The sequence below is a fragment of the Corvus brachyrhynchos genome, unplaced genomic scaffold (assembly GCF_000691975.1).
Source record: "Corvus brachyrhynchos isolate BGI_N302 unplaced genomic scaffold, ASM69197v1 scaffold139, whole genome shotgun sequence".
Taxonomy (NCBI): Eukaryota; Metazoa; Chordata; class Aves; order Passeriformes; family Corvidae; genus Corvus; species Corvus brachyrhynchos.
The window spans coordinates 290669-313426 of record NW_008246062.1 but is presented as its reverse complement, the minus strand read 5'-3'; the positions used below and the strand labels follow the sequence as shown (position 1 = coordinate 313426).

Genomic DNA, 22758 nt, shown 5'->3' with positions numbered 1-22758 from the left:
GTGCTACCTGTCCCTCTCCTGCCTGAAAGTCCCTGTGAGCTGAGGCACTGTCACCTGGAAAACCAGCTCCAGACCTCCTCAGTGAGTCATCAGAGTTTTGAGAAAATTCTTACAGATGAATGTTTCGTGGTGGTTCTTGTCAGAAATGCAGAACTTGGAGAGTTCACACTATTCGTTGAGCAATAATTCAGCACTGGGCTGTAAGCTGGGTTACAAGTAGGGGAGAGGTACAGCACGTTCTGTTCTGTTAATCTAGTCAGAGCTCTTAGCATCATTCAGCATTTTCATAATGGTGCATGCAAACCTTCTTTAAGCCGGAGGTACTGTGTTTGTACTGCCAGTGCTGTCTGTTTTCTTTCTGGTTAGAGATAGCTGAATAATCAGAAACCTTTCCCCAAAGTCTGGCAGGTATTTCTAAAGTTTTCATCCCATGGCCAGCCAACTTGTCAGCATGTCCTGATAATTTTGTTTCAGTTCTTGGAGCTCTTTCCTTTAAACAAGAAGTTGATTCTGGATCCTGGCCCCTGTGTTCAGTATAATGCTTTGTTCTTAGGATTCTGATTTGGGATAAATCTGTTTTAAGGAGCAATTAGTGCTGGGCAAACCATCTACTGATTGATTCAGCTGTGTACAAAACCCCCATGCTCTGGAAATACTCAATTCAGGGTACTGCTGAACTTAATTACTTTCCCATTTGCTCTTAAACTGCTGATAGCTGCTGCTTAGGTTTTGTATTTGCTGGGAAGGAGTGAAGTAACTTTTACATAAGATAGACAGAAGCAGCTGTGATGTCTGTTTTGAGTAGTCAGTTACCCTTTTTGCCTTTTCCTCAGCACAGGGTTGCCTCAGAACTAGGTAGGTGCCTCAGAGTTAGCTTGCTGCTCACTGGGCATGAGCCTTTGCAGTGCTGTGGTCGGCAGCTTGCAGCCTGTGCCTCCCTCTGTGCTTGGGGACAACCCCTATTTCTGTCTCTGGATGCTGCCTTTTCCTGGCTGCCAGGTGGTGACAGACCTCGTTTGTTACTGCAGGCAATGTATCGCTGTGCCAGGCGCTGCTGCCTCCAGCCTGCAGGAAAAGCTGGGATAGAAGGATGCAGAGGGAATGAGCACAGTGAGGCACTGAAGAATGGAAGCCTGGTGCTGAGGTGCCTTCCAGGGCTTCCCAAGGCAGATGGACTTAAAGCCTGGACATTTCAGTCCCTCTCCATCTGTGTTCACAGAAGGGGTGCTGTCTGGATGACAGACATTAGTCCCATTTTACAGAACGCTGAGACATGATTAACTTCTGGGGTGTCCCCTAAGTTTGTAGGGGGTGTTAAGAAGTTAAGGCAAGAAGTGCCATCTCCTTGTTCTACTACACAGTGATACTCTTCAATTACGTTAGTTTAATTTTATGCTGTTTTACAACAGAAGTTTTTACGTTGTTGAATGCCATGAACCCACAACACTTCAGTGGGTGTTTTACCCTCATAGTTTGTGATTTTTACTGTTCCTGTACTTAGTAGCTAGCCTGATAACTTGCTGGTACAGCAAAATATTATTCAGCTGTGGTTTTTTTCCTTGGTTGGATGGCCTTGTATAAAAGGTGAGAAATAACTGTGATGTGGGAGGTGCAGAACTGTGTTACATGCAGTGTTCCCCGGATCAGTTTTCCACCATGAAGATGACTGACTACACCTGACCTTTTGTCACTTCTATCAAACTGCTCTGGAAAGGTTTCAAGTGTGGGGCTTTTTTTCTGAAATGTGTCAGGTGGGAAGGCCAGCTGTCATTGATACCTGCATTGGAGTGTTTTGTCATAGTTTTTGGTTAGCTGTATTGAAACCAATGTTGTAGGTACAGATACAACCTGGAAAAAAAAATGGGAAGTGCTTAAAAAACTTAAGAAAGTTCTACAGCTAGGGCTGGCATGTGGTTTTGCAGCTTGTGCAGTAGTTCCCGAACAGGAAACATTGGCTGCAGAGAGACTGTGAAAGGGTTACCAAGGGTCTGAGTAATAAGTTCTTCTCCTCGCATTGTTTTTTGTAAAATTATTTCCATCTTTTCGTAACTACTGTCTTTTCAATGTCATGGATGTATTTCCTCTTTAATCCACATGGAGTTCCACGTGTCTCTTCTGCACCTTACTTCTAGCCGAAATGTCCTGAGGTGAACGTGTTTCTCAACAGTATGTTTTGTTCTCCATCTCTGCTGCTTTTTGCCCGGGATTGCTCAGCTCAGTACCTTATTATTCTGATCATCCATGCTAGGAGTCAAAAGTTAGAATTTTTGTTAATTATCAGGAGAAGGTTTGAAGAAAGACACATTCTCAGAAGCAAAGCAACAATGCCATGTTCAGGTATGATCCAACCCAAAACTAAGTCTAATGATATTAATTAGAAAATTGCAGGCTCATCTCCAGAAGTCAAACAGCAAAACTGATGATAACTCTTCATATCTCTGTCAAGCCTTGTTAAGATTCTTTCAGCAATTATTGTGTTTAAAAATGCTATAATATTCTCAGGAAGAGTTGATGTTTCAGCATGCTGAGTGCTGGGGCGATGTTGCTATGGCAGCCTTAGCCGTGATTTCTTTCTCTTTTTGATGCCAAAATCTTTTTCCCGAGAATGTCCTGCATTTTAGTTATTGGTATTCTTTATGTTTAAATCACACTTTATAAAGTAGCAAGACCATTTATTAGACATTTTATTGCTTTTCCTAGTGTAATTGCTACTACAGGTAATGCAATACCACTTTGTGTGGACGATACTGCAAATATAATCTAATAAAAAAGATTTCACTCAATAGCATGAGTCAGTAGCCAGAGAGGCTGCTGTGAAATGTTTTTCTGATCATAGTTAATTGTTTTTATATCTCTTTTCTGGGGACTTTGAACATCACATCTGCCCTGAGGTACCAGCACCTTCTAACATGAAGTTGTGGAGTGAAGGTGTCTCAGTATTTACCTTAGTGTGATGAAAACCAGATAGCCATTAACAAGGGGTATCAGACGTTGGAATGAGCTGCCCGTGGGAGTGATGGAGTCATTATCCCTGGAGATATTTCAAAGACGTATAGATGTGGCACTCGGGTATATGGTTTAGTGGTGGCCCTGCCAATGCTGGGTAAACTGATGGATTTGATGATCTTAAAGATCTTTCCCAACCTAAACAATTCTATGATTCTGTATGATAAACCTACCTCATTTTTGTAGTCTCACCCTGTTTTCTTCCACCAGAGTGCAGCCAGCCCACTGCAGTGTGGGGTAGTGCTGAAGGCACACAATACTATCTTTGTTTTGAACCATGTTGGTCCAGTGTCTTGTAGAGCTGAAGGTACTGCTCAGAGACGGTTGCAGTCACCTCCCCTCTCCCTGGTGAGAGCCTTGCCTTCCCTGAGTGCTGTAAGGATAAAACATGGCTGATCCCCAGCTGATGAGCAGAGATTACATAATTGCATGTTACTCCTTCATGGGATGTCTCATGTTCTTTTTTCTCATTATGGATGCTGGCATATGACATGCTTTTACTCCTGTTGTCATGGCAAATCTGTATGTCAGGACGAAAAGTTTCTGTTGTTCATGCATTACAGGGGTATTTCAGAAGTAAGTCCAGTGATAAGGTAATAAGCTGTGCAGTGTTTGTGGTAGCTCACCTGTTTCCCCTCTCTAAAATCCTAATATGTCAGCTTTGTTCTCACGGGAATAGCAAAATAACCCAAACATCCCCAAGTAAAGCAGCAATGTATTCCTCATGTTGAGCTTGAGCCTGGCTCTATTTTGGGAAGTTGGGGAACATAGAAATGGTGGTGCCTGTGCATGCTGTTCTCCTGCAAATCCAGAGACAGCTGCCCTTAACTGAGCATGGAGTTCTCCTGGAAGGAGATGCCTCCTAACAAGGCAGTCAGAACAAACCTTGTGCAGTGAGTGAAGGCTTGCAGCATCTGGCAGGACACCAGGATCGAAATATTGTTTCCTTAAAGACTTGCTTTCTTGTTATGTATTAGTGTGACTCCTGGAGTGATCCTGGAAGAGAAAAAGACTTCAGCAGGGATTTGCATCTAGATTAGGTTTTGGGGTTTTTTTCTGGGTGAACCTGCATTAACTTTTATTCCCACTTTAGATGTCTGTGCTACAAAAAAGCACGGCTCTAACACAGACAACACGACAGAAATAAGGGAACTTTATAGGGGACATGTTGCAGAGCACCTAGTCTGGAGCAGTGGAGGGGGTCAGGAGCAGGCACACAGCCCTTGAAGAGGAGGAGGGAATGATCTGGCAGGAGGTGCAGAGACACTGTGGGATCAGCCAGTGGTCCCACAGAATGAGTGAATGCCCAGAGCTTCAGGTCTGAGTGTGGGCTTGGGATGGGGAATGGAGGGAGGAAGCCTGTGGGAGAGCTACAAAGAGGGCGATTCTCTTACTTGATTCTTGGCATTCCACTCAGTGGGCAGTGATTTGATCTTTGGTGGTAAACAGCGATTTCCGTTCATTTCCACCCACTGTAGAGAGAGGTAGAAAGGCTTCCCTCTGAGCCAGAGCTGCTGTCCACGTGTTCTGCTCTGGCCTTGTTCCCAGCTTTGGAGGAAACAGTTTCTGTCCTCCTTGGGGAAAGATGGAAAGGTACTGCTGGTATTTCATGAAATCAAAGATGTGCTTTTGAAAATCTCCAATGAAGTAGATATTCTTGTGTGTGTATATATATTTATTTACACACACACACATACATACATATATACACATCTATATATTCATAAATACGTACACATATGCCACAAATACTATATATAATAGATAAAAATGACAGCATTGTACTGTTTGCACTGAGCTGCTAGCTTTGGAACGACTGCAATCCTGCAAGTAAGTGTTCAACAGGAAAAAGTGATTTCTGTAACAAGCTGCTGCTCTTGAGTGTTGTAGCATACAAAGGAAGTGAGAGCAAGCTCTGTCTTGAATTGATTTTTTTTTTAAAACTAAAATGATCATTATGCCCCTCTGATGCCTTGAAAGCTGCATACAGAAGGAAACATAATGAAGATGGAGCTTTCTGAGGGAAGCCTTGCACAAGCGTATGTAGGCTTTTCTCCTTGCACTTGGAGTTCAGTATGCTGGATAATACTTGAAATGAGCATTTCCGTGTGCTACCCTCAAGCAACGCATGTAGGGAGCCACAACTGTGGAGCTCTTTTTCTTGGCTGCCATTGAATCCAGTTGCTTGCAACTCTGAGCAGTGAAGAAGGGTTCACTTCTTACGACTGGTACAGAAGTGATTTTTTGATGTTAAACATCAGTTACCCAATCAAGTAAAAGTTACAAAACTGTGTGAGTGGTGCAAGAAGAGAGTCTGAGAAAATATCCCTTATGTCAGCCCTCTTCTGTGAGGGAATAGTTAGATAAAAAAAAAAACTCACAGAAATCCCAACAGATTTTTCTGGATCAATGGCCTGAAAATTCTAGAAAATTAAAGCTTGCTTTCTCTAAAAAAGCTGATAATCAATCCCACAGAGAATTTGTTTAGCCTGCACAAGGGCAGGTAGTGCCTTTGTTATGGAAGTTCAGCTGAGATGCTTGATGATGGGACTTAAACCTGAAGCACAGATGCAACGTCTTTTATAGCATATTAATTAAGCTCTTATTACAGAGATTGGTATTTGCAATGCTGCTTCCTCCAGATCAAAAATTTTTTTTTCCCTTCCTGCCCACAAAGTGAAACAATAAAAATGAAAGACAGTTACCGTAGGTCTTAAATAAAACAAGAATATGAGAAAGAATATGTGCTTCAGGCAGCAAGTCCAAACTGAATCATCAAACACACTTGTGTTCTCCAGTCACCTTGCCTCCAGGAGGATCCTGTGTGGGTCTCTTGTGTGCCCTACTCTCTGGAGGAAAAAACTGATTGTATGTTGCTTAGTAAGTATGGCAGTAAAGGCACATGGAAGTTCAAGTAGTTAACATTATGGTGGTTTTTGTTTTTATTTTGCTCATTGCAGAGGGGATTTAAATAGGGGAAAATAATCCACTGCAAAATCTTCAGAGCTGGAGTAGAAGTGACATGCAGAAGCTTCATGCTGTCGGCGCAGGCTGTTTGTGCATATGCTGAGTGTGGCATATTTAACTGCAGGTTAGCTTGGGAGCTTGCAAGCTTTGAGGTTTTTTTGGTTTGGTTCGTTTTTTGGATTATTTTTTCTTTTTTTTTTTTACTGCTTTGTAGCAAAATATTAAGATGAAAATACTAAAATAGCAGAAAGGCTTTTACTCCTAAAATCTGTCATCCAGTGTTCTTGCCACTTTACAGCACTTTGTGCAATTCCTGTGGGCTAGCTGGTACTGCGCCAAGTTAAATTTGATTTCTGCTTTGGTTTGAAAAAAGAAAGGATGAAGATTGTGAACTTGAAAGGAAGGGAAACGTGCAAGGATAGAATTTCTAATGTCAGAATTCTGTATTCAGAGGGGTAATTAAATCACACAGTGCACAGTTGCAGGAGCTCAAACTTGAGAGTAATTTGCAAACCTGGTAGAAAAATGGCCACAGAATTGCTTCTTGAATTTGACCTTTTTTTTTTTTTTTTTTTTCCCCTTCACTTTCTTGAATAGAAGAAGGAGCAAGGAACACTTATTACAACAAGAACCTGATCTGGGGAGTTGGCCAAAACCAAGACAATGTCTGTACACTTTAAACAGCACATCCTCTTTCTGTCTGATTTTATGTGTATGCTGATTTTAGGTTTTTGGGGTTTTTTTGTTCTGCTGCTTAAGTTACCTCGGATATTTCTGTCTGAACCAAACTGTAATGTCTTTTTCCCCTCTTTCGGTAGCTGCCTCATGACAGAATAAAAACTGGATGCAAGTTGTGCATTGGGAAGTGATTGATGTGTGCTTGTGCAGCTTGTAGCACTATGAGAAACACAGGTGCAGCTGATGATGTTTGCTAGAAGTAGATTGAAAAAGCAAGAAAATGAAATTTCACTTCTGCACAGAAAACCTGTTGTAAAACTGCAGGGCAGGAAGCAATTCCGGAAGCAAAAACTCCATTTGTTTCTGCGGGACAAAATGAAGAGGCTTCTCCAAGGCCAGGTGGATGATAATTCAAACCACGCACATCGCTGCCAGCTCTCCCCGGTGGAGATTGAATCAGACATGTTTGTTTGTGGAATCAAGAGGAGCTCTCCAAGCACTGAATTTTCCACGGCTGGAGGGGACTTTCATCAGGATGGAGGACGTGATTCCAAGGGAGTGAGTGAAGTGTGTGTTGGTGAAGTGGAACTGAACTGGGGTGGCTACGTAAAAATACCATGTTCAGTTCAACAGAACAAGAAGGACTTGCAGGGGAGTTCTTCTGGTGGTATCACGCAGACCTCTTCTGAAATAAAGGGCAGAGTGTCTGAGGGGCAGGACCTTTCTTCCCTGAGCATTACCATGAGCTGGAGGGATGCAGCTGAAAGGCAAGGATGCTTTCCCCAGGAAAAGACCATTGGGTACAAGAGTCGTAGAAGGCAATCAAGAGACCGCTCAGCTGATGTGGTTGATTACATTGTTAAAGAGCTCCAGGGCATAAGTCGAATCCAGACAGAGATTGCAGAGCTCCGTCAGCACCTCACTTTGATAAAAGGCTCTGTGGATGAAGTCTCCAGCTGTGTGGACACGGTCTTGAGTGAGATAGAAGGCTTGCAAGGTGGTTCTGGTGGCAAATCCCAGGGTATGCATGCTCGAGAGCCAAGAAGGGAGGTACAAAAGGAAGAGCCAGTGTTGTATTTTTATGGCATCCCAGAGAAAGATGGTGAAAACACAGTAGAGCTTATCTGCAGCTTTTTGTCTGAATATCACTGTTTCAATGGTATTCAGTGCAGTAAGTATATAAAAGATGCTTATAGGTCAGATATTGGTACAGGCAAGCCATTAATGCCAAGACCAGCAGTTGTGAAACTTGTGAGTTGTGAACAGAGAGACTTTATTTTACAGAAGTCTATCCTTCTGCAGAGCTCAGGGGTCCGGGTTGCAACCAGTGAGGAGCAAAAGCGGCAGAATGGCCAGAGGGGCCAGAAAACAGATTCCGTCTCTTCGCAGTCTGGCTTCAAGAAAAATAATCAGAACTCGATGAATCCTGATGGAGCTCAGAGAACTGATGCAGTTGGGCACCTTCAGATGGACTCATGCCAGGTTAAGTATAAAAGCACGAGTAGGAAAGGACAGTGTGCAGGGGAAAGACTTGATTCTGTGCAGAAGTCAGCCTTGACCAAGACAGACACCTTGATACCTGAAACTGGAAAGGAAGCACAAACAGTAAGCTGCAGTGAGCAGCCTTCAGATGACAGGGACATTTGCCAGGCCCTTGCTGAACCTTCACAGGTGACCAATTCGCCCAAATCAGGTGATGGAAATCACTGCTGCTCATCTGACTCTTCGGGCCATGCAAGCCAGATGTGTGCTTCAAGTAATGGTAGTGAGCAGAGGCTTGACACTAAAAGCGTCACTGAGAATTCTTCTTCTCTTCTAGAAAAAGATGAGGGAATAACCACAGAAGAAATTGAAACAGACTATGATAACTCTTGCAAATTTACCAGTGCAGAGAAAGGTGATGTTCAAAGAGAAGATGTTTCTAGTGGGGTGACAACCATTAGCTATGATCATACAACAGATGAAATGGCTGATAGTAGTGACAGCTTGAAAGATATGATCCAGATGGACCTGAATGATCAAGATCCAACTGATCAGGTCTTTAGGGATGTCCTGGAAAATTCCCAGTATTTCCTAGACCACTCCAGGGACAACATTGATCTTGTAGACATGAAGTTTTACACTAATAAGCTTGGGAAAGCTATTCACCACTTCAGGTCTGCTCTGCAAGTGGTGTTCCATAAACTGGAAACAAGTGATTCTGAAATCCTTTTGGAAAATGATAGTGGTTTACAGATGGATGATGACAACACGCTTATGCTGACCAGTTCAGGTATGGGTGGCAGCTCTGACTACTTTGCAGAAACCCCTCCTAGTCAGTCCTCTGAGAGCCAGGCAAACACGAATGTCAACAGTGAAACATCTGCTCAGATGCAATTGGCTCCTTCCAGTCTTTCCTCTGTTTCACATGAGCCTCCTGTTTCCAGTGTGATGCCATCATCTGTCAGTGAAGTCCCTGCTGAGCAGCAATTACCTCCTGAGGAGCTTGGAGAAGATGTGAACCGTCTGGCTGAGCCAGCAAAGGAATGTAGGCCCATGAGCCTTGACAAGGTGTGCGCAGAGACCATCTACCTGAACAAATGCATCAACAATTTCAAAAATGTGCTGAGGGAAAAGAGACAAATGCGTAGGAGACTCTTAAAAGAATTAGCACAGGAGGGAAACTGGATTTCTGCTGAGGAGACAAATTCAGGTAAAATGAAAAGAATGTTTTTAAGGAGATGTCAAAATCTTGTATTTGTGCAGCCAGCGGCCAACACTTCATTCTGTGGGTGAACTGTGAATATTCTGTGAGTGTATTAAAAGTTGTGAGCAAATAGTTACAAAGAGAAGTACATGCACTGTACAACAGTACTGACAAAACCCCCTGAAATTTACTGTGTAACACACTGAAATGCCAGTTAGCAAGCTTCACCTTTTTTTTTTCTTTGAGAGAGAGAGATTTGCAGAGCTTCTTCGAAATAGCAGGTGTTAAGGTTTTTCATCATAATTCGTGACTTGGTTTCTTGTTAAATATAATAGTTAAGACATGTGATAACAAAGTGTGCATTTGAGCTATAAGTAGCCAGATTTGCAGTTTTGTGAGTTGAGTGGATCTAGACTTTAAGTGACTCCATCACAAAGTGACATCCCACAAAGTGGGAGTTCTCAGTGTTTAATCACTGCTAGATGTTATCCTAGTAGAGAGCATTCAGAATAATAAAGAAAATAGTAATAATAATAATAGTAATAATAATAATAACAATAATAATAATGTAGTAATAGTAATAATAATAATAGTTTTAAATTTGGAAAGTTGAGACTTGTATTTTTGTATTCTTTCCATAATTTGTCCATGAGGTGAAAATTTTTTGTTTCTGGGGAAACAAAATACATCTCTTATTGCCAGCACAGATATTGAAATGTGTGACCGCAGCAGATGGGAACTGATACAGTGGTGGAGCAGTGCTGCTAAACCATTTCCTGAGGATGTGATGATAGAGCTGACTGGCATCTTTTGATGGGACATGTTTTGATAGGCCTCAATATAGTAAGACAGAACCTAAAGTTGAAGTGTAGGTCCATCTTCCCTGTCCCTCTCCAGGCGGTGAGAAGGCTTTCTCAATGTCATCTCTACAAATCACTACACAGTTCAGGAAAGAGGCATTGTTTCAAGAGTGGAAGTTATTTTAACTACAGCTTGAAATCTTCACATACTTGTTGTGAACTTCCTTGTATCAAATACTGTGTTCACTCTTCTTGCCATCATGAAAGCTGGTCAGAATAATCAGAGATAATCCTCTCCCAACTGAAGGAGTCATCTGCCAAGTGCTTTTCCAGTGACTCTGCTTTCACTGTGAAGAAACAATCTGTCAACCCGTATTTGATTTCTGTACCAGCATTCTTCTCAGTTATGCAGATCATAAAGCTGGTAATGAGCTCTCTGCTTTCTTATTTTGTACAAGGTCTTTGTTGAGTTGGCTCAAACAGTAAGTTTTTAATGAGGGAAACACTGGGATTTGTTAGCAGGCTTGGCACAGATACTTTTTTTTTTTTGGTGGTGTTTGTGTGGTGCTCAAGTCCTGGACATATGTCCTAATTTTAGAACCTGAGGGAACAGACAGTGGTTGGGATTAGCATTTGCCACAGTACAGCAGAAGTACTGAAATAGCCTGTTTCTGAATGTGAGAGGAGGCTGCTCATCTCAGCAGAGTTTGAGCAGCAGAGTTTGAGCAGCACAGGCACGTTCACAAGGCAAGAAGTAGCCAAAACAATTAAGGAGGAGGAGGAGCAGCAGAGCTGGACTTTGTACCTTAGATCTGGCCCCAAGGTGAATTGGGATTTCTGATCCTCCCTGAATCAGTTCTCTTGAACATCATCCAGTGTGACAAAAAGTTGGTGGCACTTGTGTGCCACTCCCATAAAGGTGGATATATAAGGTAGATTTGGCAACTGAAGCTATAAAAATAAGTATGTGATGAAGTCACGATGTAGCAAATGTGCTCTGAGAGATGGAAGAAGTCAAAGCTAGTGGAAATCAGTGGATAAAGGGTAAGAAAAGAGAGACCTTGGGAAAAAAACGGTGGAGATGTCAGGGAGCAAAGCAGCCCAGATCCTGACAGCTAGACAGGAAAGAGTTGGAACTAGATGATCTTTAAGGTCTCTTCCAACACAAACCATTCTGTGATTCTGTGACTGTCTGAAATAGTGTTGTTTTGGCATGCATTTTTCAAGAAAGAGAAGCTGCGTCCTGTTTCAATGTACTCAAGTGAGAGCCAAGCTTTTATTTTCTTCCTTTGGAAAAAGGATCGTACCTGGAATGCAATGAAATGTTGTTGGTTTGCTTTTTTGTCCCAGCTGTACATGAGTGTTTGTGTCTTACTTTAAAAATATAATTTGTTGTTAATAGCCTTTTCAGTTCCCAGATAAGGTCCACTGAAAACCCAGTTCTGGAGCTGTTTTTTTGGTTCTGAACCTGAACTTCACTTTGCTCGGAAGTTCAGTTCAAGGTATTTTCTTAAATGTGTTTGTTAGCAGCCTCCAGCAAAGGAATGGAAGATAAATTTGAAGGTGTTGGTAAATATGCGTGTTTTGGTGATTCAGAGATGATGCACTGGCATAAAGGTTTAAATTATTTATAGTTGAACACAGATGCAAATTACCAGAAGAACTTGGAACTTGGCAGATGCATATAAATAATTATGTTTAATTGGAAGTCAAAAGAGAAAAAATATCCCCTGAAAATCTGAAGAAGCTTTTGAAGTTTGAATTTGAGAAAAAGCAAAAAGTGTAACTGAAGATGATGATAGTTTGAATTTGTTTAAAGAAAAGCCATGAAATGCTAGAGATTTTTTGAGATTTAAGGTGACTGCTCAAAAGTGAAATGGTGAAAGAATTCTGTGATCAGGGTTTAACCAAATTAGTCACCATTGATGAAACTGAGTGCACCTGCTGTAATGAGATGCAAGATTTTAAATCTGTGTCTGCAGTTACCCAGAGCTTTGCCAAATTTTACATTTGGCCTGAAAGTGTCCCTAACAACCTTAAACTGATGGTGCTCCGAAGTCAAAAGATATGTATGGATTTTAATACAAAATGTTTTGTTGTTTTCAGTTTTTTGTAATTATCCAAAAATTAGTCTAATGCAAGACTTATAACTTTGCATTTGTATAAAAATAAGTGTGACCTATATTTGAGAAGCTCTGGTGCCCTGAGGTCTTAAAATTTGGCAGTGCTAGTCTGTGTCAAGGAATTTTCTGTGGAAAATCAACCCTGAATGAGCAGAGCTTTTGAAAAATGTGTAGTTTGCATATGCTCACTGGTAGCTTGCTACTGTTGAGCTGTTGCACTGCCAGAGACTCTGTCTGTCCCCAGTGTTTTCCAGCTGGGGGCTAGAAGCAGGGTTTCCCTGCTCGACCTGACTGAGAGCCACAGCAGACCTGAGAGGGGACGAGTCCAGGTCTTCTGCATCTTCTGTGCCCCGAGACTCCACAGGAGATGCTAAGAAGGATTAGAGTTTAAATGCAAAGGAATTAAAAACCCAGGAATGAGGGGTGTCTGGGTCTGCCTGAGACTCACTGAAACCGCTCCAGGGACCAAGTCAGGAGAGATTTGGCTTGGGTTGGAAGGGCTTGGAGTGACTGTGTAAAAAGAAGGACAAAACCAGAGGACTTGAAGTGAAATTGTGTCTGTCTAGGTGAGAAGGTTTGGCTTAATTGAATAGGACAGGCAGGAAGATGGTACAGAAAATTACTTCAGAGAGAACAGTCAGAAGGGTCCATGCCCAACAAAATGTGTTCCCATCTGAGTCTTGAAGGGACCCCAAGTTTCCTCAGTTTCTCCAGGTCAGCAGGTCTGTGCAGAGCGGACTGCCAAAACACGGTACTTGTGCCACACCGGTGGTTGCAGCATCCTGCTGCTTGTGATTTCTCCTCCATTAGCACCAAAGGAGAAACCTCCAGGGTGGTCCAGAGGCTTCCTCCCCTAATGAGCATCCATGCAGGCATGTCTTAAGGTGGAAAATAGGATTTTTATTTTAGCTACAATCCAGCACTTCGTTTGCTAAAGTAATTCAACTTCTCCTTAGCGATTGAGTTAAAATAGCTTCTCTATTTTCCTGTCTTAGTGATTGCATGTCTGTAATTACACCCATATAGACAGTAACTTCAAAAACTATTTTTGCTTTTACACCAATTTGAGTGTCTCCTGTTGCCATGAAGATATTCCTTCCCCTCCATCTTTCATACACAAATGAGTAATACGGTTCTTCTGTGCAGATAGAGAAATATCTGATTGGAAGACTTAAAAAATACCATGTCTGTACCGGAAGCTTTGAGTATGACTCTCATGTAACTTTACTAGCCTGCCAAAACACGGTACTTGTGCCACACCGGTGGTTGCAGCATCCTGCTGCTTGTGATTTCTCCTCCATTAGCACCAAAGGAGAAACCTCCAGGGTGGTCCAGAGGCTTCCTCCCCTAATGAGCATCCATGCAGGCATGTCTTAAGGTGGAAAATAGGATTTTTATTTTAGCTACAATCCAGCACTTCGTTTGCTAAAGTAATTCAACTTCTCCTTAGCGATTGAGTTAAAATAGCTTCTCTATTTTCCTGTCTTAGTGATTGCATGTCTGTAATTACACCCATATAGACAGTAACTTCAAAAACTATTTTTGCTTTTACACCAATTTGAGTGTCTCCTGTTGCCATGAAGATATTCCTTCCCCTCCATCTTTCATACACAAATGAGTAATACGGTTCTTCTGTGCAGATAGAGAAATATCTGATTGGAAGACTTAAAAAATACCATGTCTGTACCGGAAGCTTTGAGTATGACTCTCATGTAACTTTACTAGCCTTGAAATTGCCTATCCATAAACATGAGATTTAGTGTAGGAGGCTTCTGGATTTTTTTTGCTCAGAGGAAAATTGCCTAGATGTATAAACTCAGAAAATATCTCTCTGCATTATGGTATTTGCAAAAGCAAAATGTGTTCCGTGGGAGCTGCCAGTTTCCTCATACCGGGCAAAATGTACAGGGGGTGAGGAAGGGAGCAGGGGATATGTTTCAGATGCAGGCAGTGGATGCAGTCTGGGGGAGAGGGGAGCAAATTTGTCCCTCCTTATAATAAATACAGGGTTTTTTTCTTGTATGGTAAACGGCAGCTCCAGTTCTGTATTAAGATTACTTAAAAATCCCCAGTTAATGAAACAGGAATGGTAACTCTAAAAAGAGCTCTCAAAAGCATATATTTTTATGCATGTGTAGTTATGGATGAAATCTGATTAGTTTAATTCAAGGTTGTCTGTTAGTGATTAATTGACTGGTGCATGTCCCAGGAAGTGCATGGGAAAACTCTCTGCTGCACAAATGTGTTATCAACTTGTGGCAAACCTTTACCCCAATTTCTGTAAAAATCATTTTACAGAACTCATGGCAGAAAGCTGGTCTACTAACTTTTGTTCCTTTCCTTCTTCTCTTTTTTTTTTCTTTCTTTGCAGAAGGAGGTAGAGGAGAGCTCCAGGTTGTACATGTTGTCCCTTGTAACCAGCATCTCTTTCTGAAACCTCTGTGTGTGCATGACTCATCTTCCTGTAGCCAGTTGCTCCCACTGAGGCTCTGAGATTCAGTTTAGCATGTCATGGTTGTCTGGGGCATTGTTAACACTGTGTATAAGTTAAGAGTCTGTTCAGTGCCTATGACCTTGTACAAAGAAGAAAACATGAATGCTTGGAGTGATCTCCCTTCAGTGTTCTGTGGGGTGTGTGTGATGTGCACAGGCACCATGTGTGCAGAGGACAAGTTGCTCATTCCAGTCTACTCTTTATGAATCTTGTTTAAACCAAGTATTTCCTCATTTTTCTTCAGTTGTATTATTTCATTTCATCTGTCTGGCTTGTCCACTTTCATCAATTAAAGTCAAAAGTACATCTATTGAAAGTATATCTATGGGCTGTAGTGGTGAGATTAATCAAGACTGGATGCTGAAAGGTCTGCTGCAGGTCCCATGCCTTTTTAGATAGTCACTTTGCTTTGAGCAGGGCCCTATGCCCCATGGGAAGGGCAGGACTTTTTCCTTAATACCTATAGTTGTTGTCTTTCTATTCGTGGACTGGCTACCTCTCCGCCCATTATCCTGTGGGCAACAGGTAACTCTTTCCTCCTAGGAGGATCTGCAGAATTGTTTTGTCGACTGCTGTGTGCTTTGTCAACAGTTGCGTTAGCAACTCACATAGAGAAACTACTGGCTTTTGGATCCTCAGCTGTTTTATTTTCATGACTCTGTGCTATATGCATTCAGTGCCTGCTGTGCTTCCCCCTCTCTCGTAGCTGTATGAATGAGGCTAAACTGGCTTCCAGGAGAAGCTGAACCTTGAACGGATTTTGGGCCTCCGTGCAAATGCCATCCATGGAGTTTGATGAATTTGCATTTCTAAGCTTTATTGGCTCATGTATCAGCAGTTTTGTTTCCTTCTTACTGGTAAATATCTGTCCATTAATGCTTTTTCAGGAATGCAGAGATACCTGGTGTCAAATATCGGTGTTAAATTCAGTCCCATTTTGGCTTCAGTGCAAAACCACTGGAACCTCCTTTAAACTTCCCATCTGGCAGCTGGAAGAGTGGCTCCAGGTGATCCATCAGCAAGAAGGAGCTTCCTTTGGGGCTCTTCAGGCGTCAATTAAATGGATGCTGTTGCAGAATACAGAATGAATTTAAAATAATCCCGTGACTTGTTGCAGCTTTGGATTCCATGTAAAATGTAGCATACTTGACTGAATGAAGACATTGAAACACAAGACTGAGTTGTTTAATTGGGAAGATTTAGTTCAGTCTGACTCTGTTAATGCCACTGAAGAAATGCTCTAATTAGGCATGACCAGAAGTTTAATTTAGTCAGTGAAACAGTTGCTCCTTGTTTTAGCCTGATTCAGATTAACCTATATCTAACTGAGGTTTTTGAGGTTTAATAATAAAGCATGGTATTTGAAAACAAGTTAGGATGGTTTTCAAAACAAATAAGTTATTATTGATCTTTTTATCTGTTTAAATAAAGCAGCATAAAGCAGCTTTACATGTTTTACATCTGTTTTATATCTTAAGAGGATAATGTGCTAGACACAGTACTTAAATGTGATGGAAAATTACATTGTTAGGAAGCCTTTTATGTGGAGAGCTAGATTTATATGGAGAGCTAACACATCTGTGGATGTTCTTCCTTTCCCTTGTACTGCTCCAGACTTTATGATTTTTTATTTCTTTTTATGCCCCTCTGTCCTTTTTATGGACTTTCATTTTCTCTTCTACAGAAGTGCATAATTGTTTGTTCTATTAAAGTATCTTGTGTAGGAGAGAATTTGAAAAATTTGAAAATTGCAACTTTGTTAAATAACTTCTCAAGTTACTTGTAAGCCCAGCTGCTGCTTTTTCTGAGTAAGCAAAACTGTTGTTTCCTTTTTAGGCTTCACCAAACATTGCCTTTCCTATGACTGAATACTTGCCTTGAGTGTCCATGTCTGTTGCCTCCCTTTAATTTAAGGGCCTTAAATTTATGCTGCTCTGTCACTGGCATTGTTTTGCTAACTGGTTCTTGGTTGACAAGAAACTTTCATTATTTAGAGAAGACCTTTCAGCGCCGGATTATGGTATACTTTACTGTGAGTGAATATACTGCAGTACTAGGGGTCACAAGCACTTCCCCATTTGAAAGTATATGTTGGACAGTACATATAAAAATGTCATCCACCAGCATCAGAAAAAAAAAAAAATCACATTCCAGATTCAGCCTGGTGTGGCTGTTTTCAAGGAAAGATCAAGTGATAGAGCTGTGCAGAGAAGGCCATAAGCCAGCAAAACACTTTCTGTGACATGCAGTATGTGGATGGCAGGGTTTTAAATGTGTCTGCTTTCCCTTTGCCCTCCCATTTGTCCCTGCGAAGGACAGTGCTAAAAACTCTAGCAGTTGTTCCAGTGCTCTTCTCACCTGCCTGTTGTTTCTGCTGCTTGTCCAGGCTCTGAGCAGGTCAGGCTCCTGGCATGGGCTGAACTTGAGCAGACCCATGGCTGGTGACAAGTCCCAGGGCAGCTACTGGAGGCCTGCTGTGTCCTGGCAGGAGTGGTGCCTTTGGAGGGTTGGAACCTCTCCACCTGCAGCAAATCCATCTGGAGGGACAATATTGCTGTTTGCTTTCTTTAAATGAGGAGGAATATGTGAAGAGTTCTTACTCCCAACAGGGGTGCAAACTCTGGATTACTGTGTTTAACTGGCACTTGGGGAGGCATCTTAACCCTCATGCCAGCACTTGTAGCTAATGCAGCCTCTGGTTCTTTGACTGCGTATGTCAGCACAAGAAGGGACTGCAGAGGACTTCTTGGTGACTGCCACTGTGTGATATGATGCCATTTCCTTGTATGTAAACCTCCCAATTTCCTTCGCTAGAACTGATTAGGTTTGGTGGCTGCTTCTCCTTTTGAAAGGCTTCTACAGAACTGTTGTGGTGAGACACCTTTGAATTTTCAACCTCTGTTTAGCTGCAGTTCTTCTCCCATTCACCTACCTATTGAACAAACACAGGAAAAGGTTCTTTTTGCTAGAGTAAGCAGGATGCTTTGTTCTTCTCCTATAGTATTGTGTTTATATCCTCCAGCTGCTTTTGCTGTTTTCCTTTGTGATTTTTTTTTTACTTTGGTACAGATTAAAAAGATTTCATATACTTTTCTGAAGGAATCTTGCCAGCACAGTACAAAGGTATTTATGCTTTTATTTCTGTGGAGACATTTCATTGGACATATTCTATGGATTATGTTCTCTTTCTACCTGGCTGTATCATTGGAAGCTTATGTCAGTGTGATGACTAGAACTCAAATCTATTGTCACATGCTCTTCTCCACTGAGGAACAGCTTGTATGTAGTCAAATTCATGGCAGCCTTCAGGGCTTTGGCCTTGCCATTTGTTCCATGTTTAATCCTCCATTGTTACAGTGTTTACTGTCATCAATTCTTTCCACTGGACCTATGAGTTCAGGATCAATAATTCCCCTGGGTTTGTCATTTCAAACCAACCAGATTTTATCAGCAGATCCTACTTACTCCCACTAGCTTCCTTATTGCGTTGTCCATGGCTGGCTCAGTTACAGTTACTTGTTTATCCACCTGAAAGCTCCTTCCTCCTCCTCAGCTTATCCGGCCTCATTAACGTCGCATGGCTCTGCATCAAAAGGGTTTTTTTAAAATGAAAATTCAGTTCATCATTTATTTTATGGTTAGAGAAAAAGAGTTCCTTTGTGAAACAGGCACAGAATGTTTGCAGGATTGGTTGTGCCTCTGTTATATTTTTTCCTGGTTTTCAGTAGCCTCCGTCTTAATTCTTTCCTTCATGTTTGCTCAGAACCCGTTCAAGCTGTTGAAGCCAGTAATGGTCCTGCACTAATCTGGATCACATTTCCCTCCTCCACACACACACACACTTTAACTGTGGGTACTGCACTGACTCTTCCACAGTCTCAAGGCATTAGCCCTTGTTTGATGGATGTCAGGTGCTGGTTCTCTTGGCATTTTCTCAGGGAGAAGGCTGCCTGGAGCAAATCAGCTCTTTACTTTGCTTTCAGCAGGTGGTAACTCCTGCTTTCACACAGCCATCACCTGCTTTGGCCCTGCATCAATATTGCCACTTACTGAAAGCCCTTTCTTTTGTTTTGTGCTGTTATACCCAGACGATTTTTAATCTTGACCCTAGAGAAGCTCTGCCTCTTTTTTTCTTTTTATTTGCGTGTCTGAAAGGCTTGGTAAAAATAAATTATACTTTTACTCATTTATTTTAATTATCTGGAGCTCCTGGCAAATTTTACTTTGCATGTCACAAATCTGGGACATGATGGAGGTTTGTTTCCTGATCATACTTTCTGGCCTCCCCACATCTACATTCCTGACTGTTCTCTGTTGACTCATGGTTGCCTGTAAGAAATTGCTCAACTAGGTAACAGCTTTCCCTGCATCTTCCCCTCCCGCCTTTCTCCCAGATTCTTGATGCTGTTGTGGTCTCCAGTCTGCAGTGAACACACTATTTTGTGGTCTGTTAATGTCTCAAATATCAGTCACTTATATTTAGTTTCTCATGTCAAATGATTGAAAACTTTGTTATTACTAATACCTTCTGCCAGTCAATGTTTCCACGTTAGTGTTTGTCATTCTCTGTCATTCAGCACAGCCAAGCCATTGGTGCCAAGCTCAATCCAGTATGAAACTTTTGTCCATTTTAGTGTTGCTTTCTAACCACAGCTCTTCCAAGTGTTCAGATGCAAAGGTAGAGATGTCCTCCCCTGTGTGCTCAGAAGGATCTGGTTGCATTTGGTTTATGAAATCTCTCTTGACCAGCAGTTGGTTCATATTCCTTAGGAGGAAATGCAGGTTTCAGGCTGAGGGGTTTTGGAAGCACAGCTTAGTGGAGCCTGGTGTGCTGCTGCAGCTGTGGGGAAACGTGCACTGTACTGGGCTGTGGCTCTTGGCCCCTTCCTGCTCTGCAGGCCTGTCTAATAGTGTCCATTCCGTTATGGATAACATCATACTGTTCAATCTGTTTAAATATAAAATAATAAACATTACTAATATGTAGTCTTTAAATCTGCCTATCCCCGAAATTGTAGGACTCCAAAGTACAAAGTTTGGACGTTTGCTTCTGTTCAAGTTCATACCTCAAAGAGAACTCCTTTTCCTTGTTTATTTCTGGTCTTCTTGGGAGTCTTTTACCTGTGAACAGTCTGGGGTTGCACAGCTCACCCAACGCACAGGTTAGGGGAAAAAAAAGAGAGGAGAAGAAAGGAAAAAAAACCCTTTCTTTTGGAGCCGTGTTCTTTTGTCTTGCATAGAGTTGGATCTTATTTCCTGACTTAAGCTCCTTTACTTTGTTGACTCTCAGATTGTGAGTCCCATGGCTGGAAATACTTTTTCTCTGTGTGTAAGTTGCAGCCTCCTTATTCTCTTGGCAGATATGATTATCTGAGGTTGGATTTTTAAATGTTTGCATCGTGACTTGCTTAGTCCTGTGTGAAAGCATCATTTCGTTCAGGGAGTGCAGGAGAACATATGACCTGTGAGCTGAAACAAGGAGGTTTCCGATTACAGGTAACCATTTCTTCCAGGTACATTTCAAGTGTTCAGGTACTTATCACTTCTAATTAGTCCACTGAAGATCTGCAGAGAAACAGAGCATCACTCTATGAAGGCACTCCTAAATAGGAACATAAGAACATGGTTTGAATTCCTAAATATGAATCCCCACATTTGCAGTCTGTTGTGTTTTCTTTCCATCACACCATGAGATCCCAGTTGACCTGCAGGTGGTGGCCCTTGTTTCATGCCTGTTGGAAATGAAATACTTTCAAATAAATGGGTGACTCTGTAATAGGACCTCTCTGCTTAGGGGACTAAAGAGTCTTTGCATTTGGGCACGAGCAAAACTCCCAAGTGTTCATACAGAGGTTCATGTTACTCTGTCATTTGTGCATTTCATACAAGGGCTTTCAATTTATAACATCTTCATTATGACAACATTCATGTTAAGCAGTGACCTGTAGTAAGAGGAGCTCTCCAATAACTCGTTGGAGTTTGAAAAAAATAAAACATTTGTCTTCAAGACTGCCTTTTGAATGAGGAGTTGCACTGAACAGGCTCTTCAGGTTCCAGTCCTAGCTGTTCAATGAAATTGCATAGTCTGTCTGTGTCTGTATGACTTATCCTGGCATCTTGGTCACTGGAGGTGCTTGAGTGAGTTTCTGTATGCATTTGCCTGCATGCAGTGTGGTCTATTACCCTTTCCACAGAATATAATACAAATACTTTTTCTGGTGTTCCTGGAAAGTAATTTCATGCTGTTCTTTTCTCTTCCCCCACTTCAGGGCCAAGATGAGGCTGATCCATCGAAACCACCCTGGCTCAAAGGAGGGTAAGTGGTATTTTGAGACCTTTTATCCCTGTATTTATGATTACAGTGTACTTCAGAGGTGTGCAGTTCAGTCCAAGTAAAAATAGCATTTCTGATGTTTCTAATGAAGTAATCAAGTGGCCAGACTTCACTGAGGGCCAGGCTGCTGCTATATTTCAGTCTCTTCTTAAGCAGCTGTAGGTGGACAGCTCTTCCAGACCTGTGGTTAAGAACAAGGCTATAGTTGCAATGTATAATCTGTAATGTGTTGGTGGCAAGTGCTTATGGCAGCAGTATTAAATAATTGCTACTGAGTACCTCGGAGTGGTCTGGATGAAATCTTCTCTTTTGGATCAGTCATTGGTGGCAGCAGAGGGGGGGAAGAGAAGCTCTGAAAGTGCTGTGTCTTTTGCTCTTAGAAGAAGAAGATAGGTTTGGGGAAGTCTTCTGTATTTTAAATGATTCCTTGTAGTAGCTAAAACTGCCCTAACTCTAGAAGTTATTGCAATTTGTATTTTTAAAGCAGTGCTCCTCATGCCTGTTTTGCACAGATGAGAGTGATTCTTGTGAATGAGTCGTGCATTCTCTTCACAACACACTACTTGCAGCAAATGAAGCAGACAAATTCTGACTGTAATTTCGGCATGACACTCCATGATAATAGGTGCCACCACGGCAGCTTCCCTGAGATCCTCTGGCAGGAAAAAGGCAGTGACACATTTTACAGGTTATGTGCCTGGTACCACGATCAGGATGATTTGGTTTGGTGGTGGGGCACCCATGAGGAGCTATCAGTCAGCAGCAGCAAGATTTGCCCTGAAATCTTGGCTAGAGGTTTGCTTGCTACGTGCTTAAGTTAATTCTCATACTATTGAAGGAAGCTTCCCTAATAAAACATGAAGTTAAATTGGAAGCTTCGGTATATGGCTGTCTGCTTTTGGAGTCATTTTTCTGTGGTGTTGATGTTCCCTCGAAGCATCACCTGTGGATGCCTGGAGCTGCCTAGCAACCCCCTGCTTTTCCCAAGGACCCTGGGACTTAGCGAGCGGGCTGCTGGAGAACTGGCAATTTGCAGGAGCAGGACACAGTGATTTATTGTAACTATAAACAGCACCTTCCTTTAACAAGGAGACAATGTACTCAGTTTATTGGTTCATGCGCACAAAATGATTTCTTAGTCTGAAAGGTGGATACACCTACAGTCCTGAAATCCTTAAATACGTGTTATGTCGATTTGAGGCATTGTTTGCTCTAGTCTGTAATTTTTTTTTTCCTCTATGCAAGATATAACTAAACAGTCTGGCTAATGTAGTTTTGACAAAAGTTTGTCATGCTCACTGTATCCCCTGTGCAAGGGATTCCCAGAGAAGGTGGTTGTGGGTGGTAAACCTTTAATTCCACCCTTAGCCATATTTTGGCTTATTAGCTTCGAAGTATATGAAAGCATTTATGTTTGGAGTTGTTCTTTTAATGTGAAGATTAGAGCTGTGTTTCTTTGAAGGAAGTAGTTGTCCTCTGTCATTGCAAATCACCTTAGCTTTCTTAGATTGTCAAGATCTAATGGAGGCTTCTGTGTGATACAACTTGTATTAAAAGAAGAATACATGCTTCAAGCAATTTTCATTAATAGTATAAGGCAACAGTAGCTCCCTGTCTGTAATCATGGATTTTGGAGAGATCACTTTAAAAAAAAAAGGTACAATTGGTAT

The 22758-nt window shown here is 41.8% G+C and overlaps 1 protein-coding gene across 16 annotated transcripts in view; it reads left to right on the top strand.

Annotated features, from left to right (window-relative positions):
* The window catches only part of UNC13B (unc-13 homolog B), a 181206-nt gene that overhangs the window by 74948 nt on the left and 83500 nt on the right, over positions 1 to 22758 (top strand). For 14 of the 16 annotated variants that reach the window (XM_017746603.1, XM_017746600.1, XM_017746601.1 and 11 more), the window contains one exon: positions 21024 to 21070. In XM_017746603.1, the coding sequence (XP_017602092.1) occupies positions 21024 to 21070 (47 nt within the window). Of the gene's footprint in view, positions 1 to 4717; positions 9344 to 14631; positions 14655 to 21023; positions 21071 to 22758 lie in introns of those variants that run through there. The other 2 variants (XM_017746598.1, XM_017746597.1) reach the window with 2 other exon arrangements.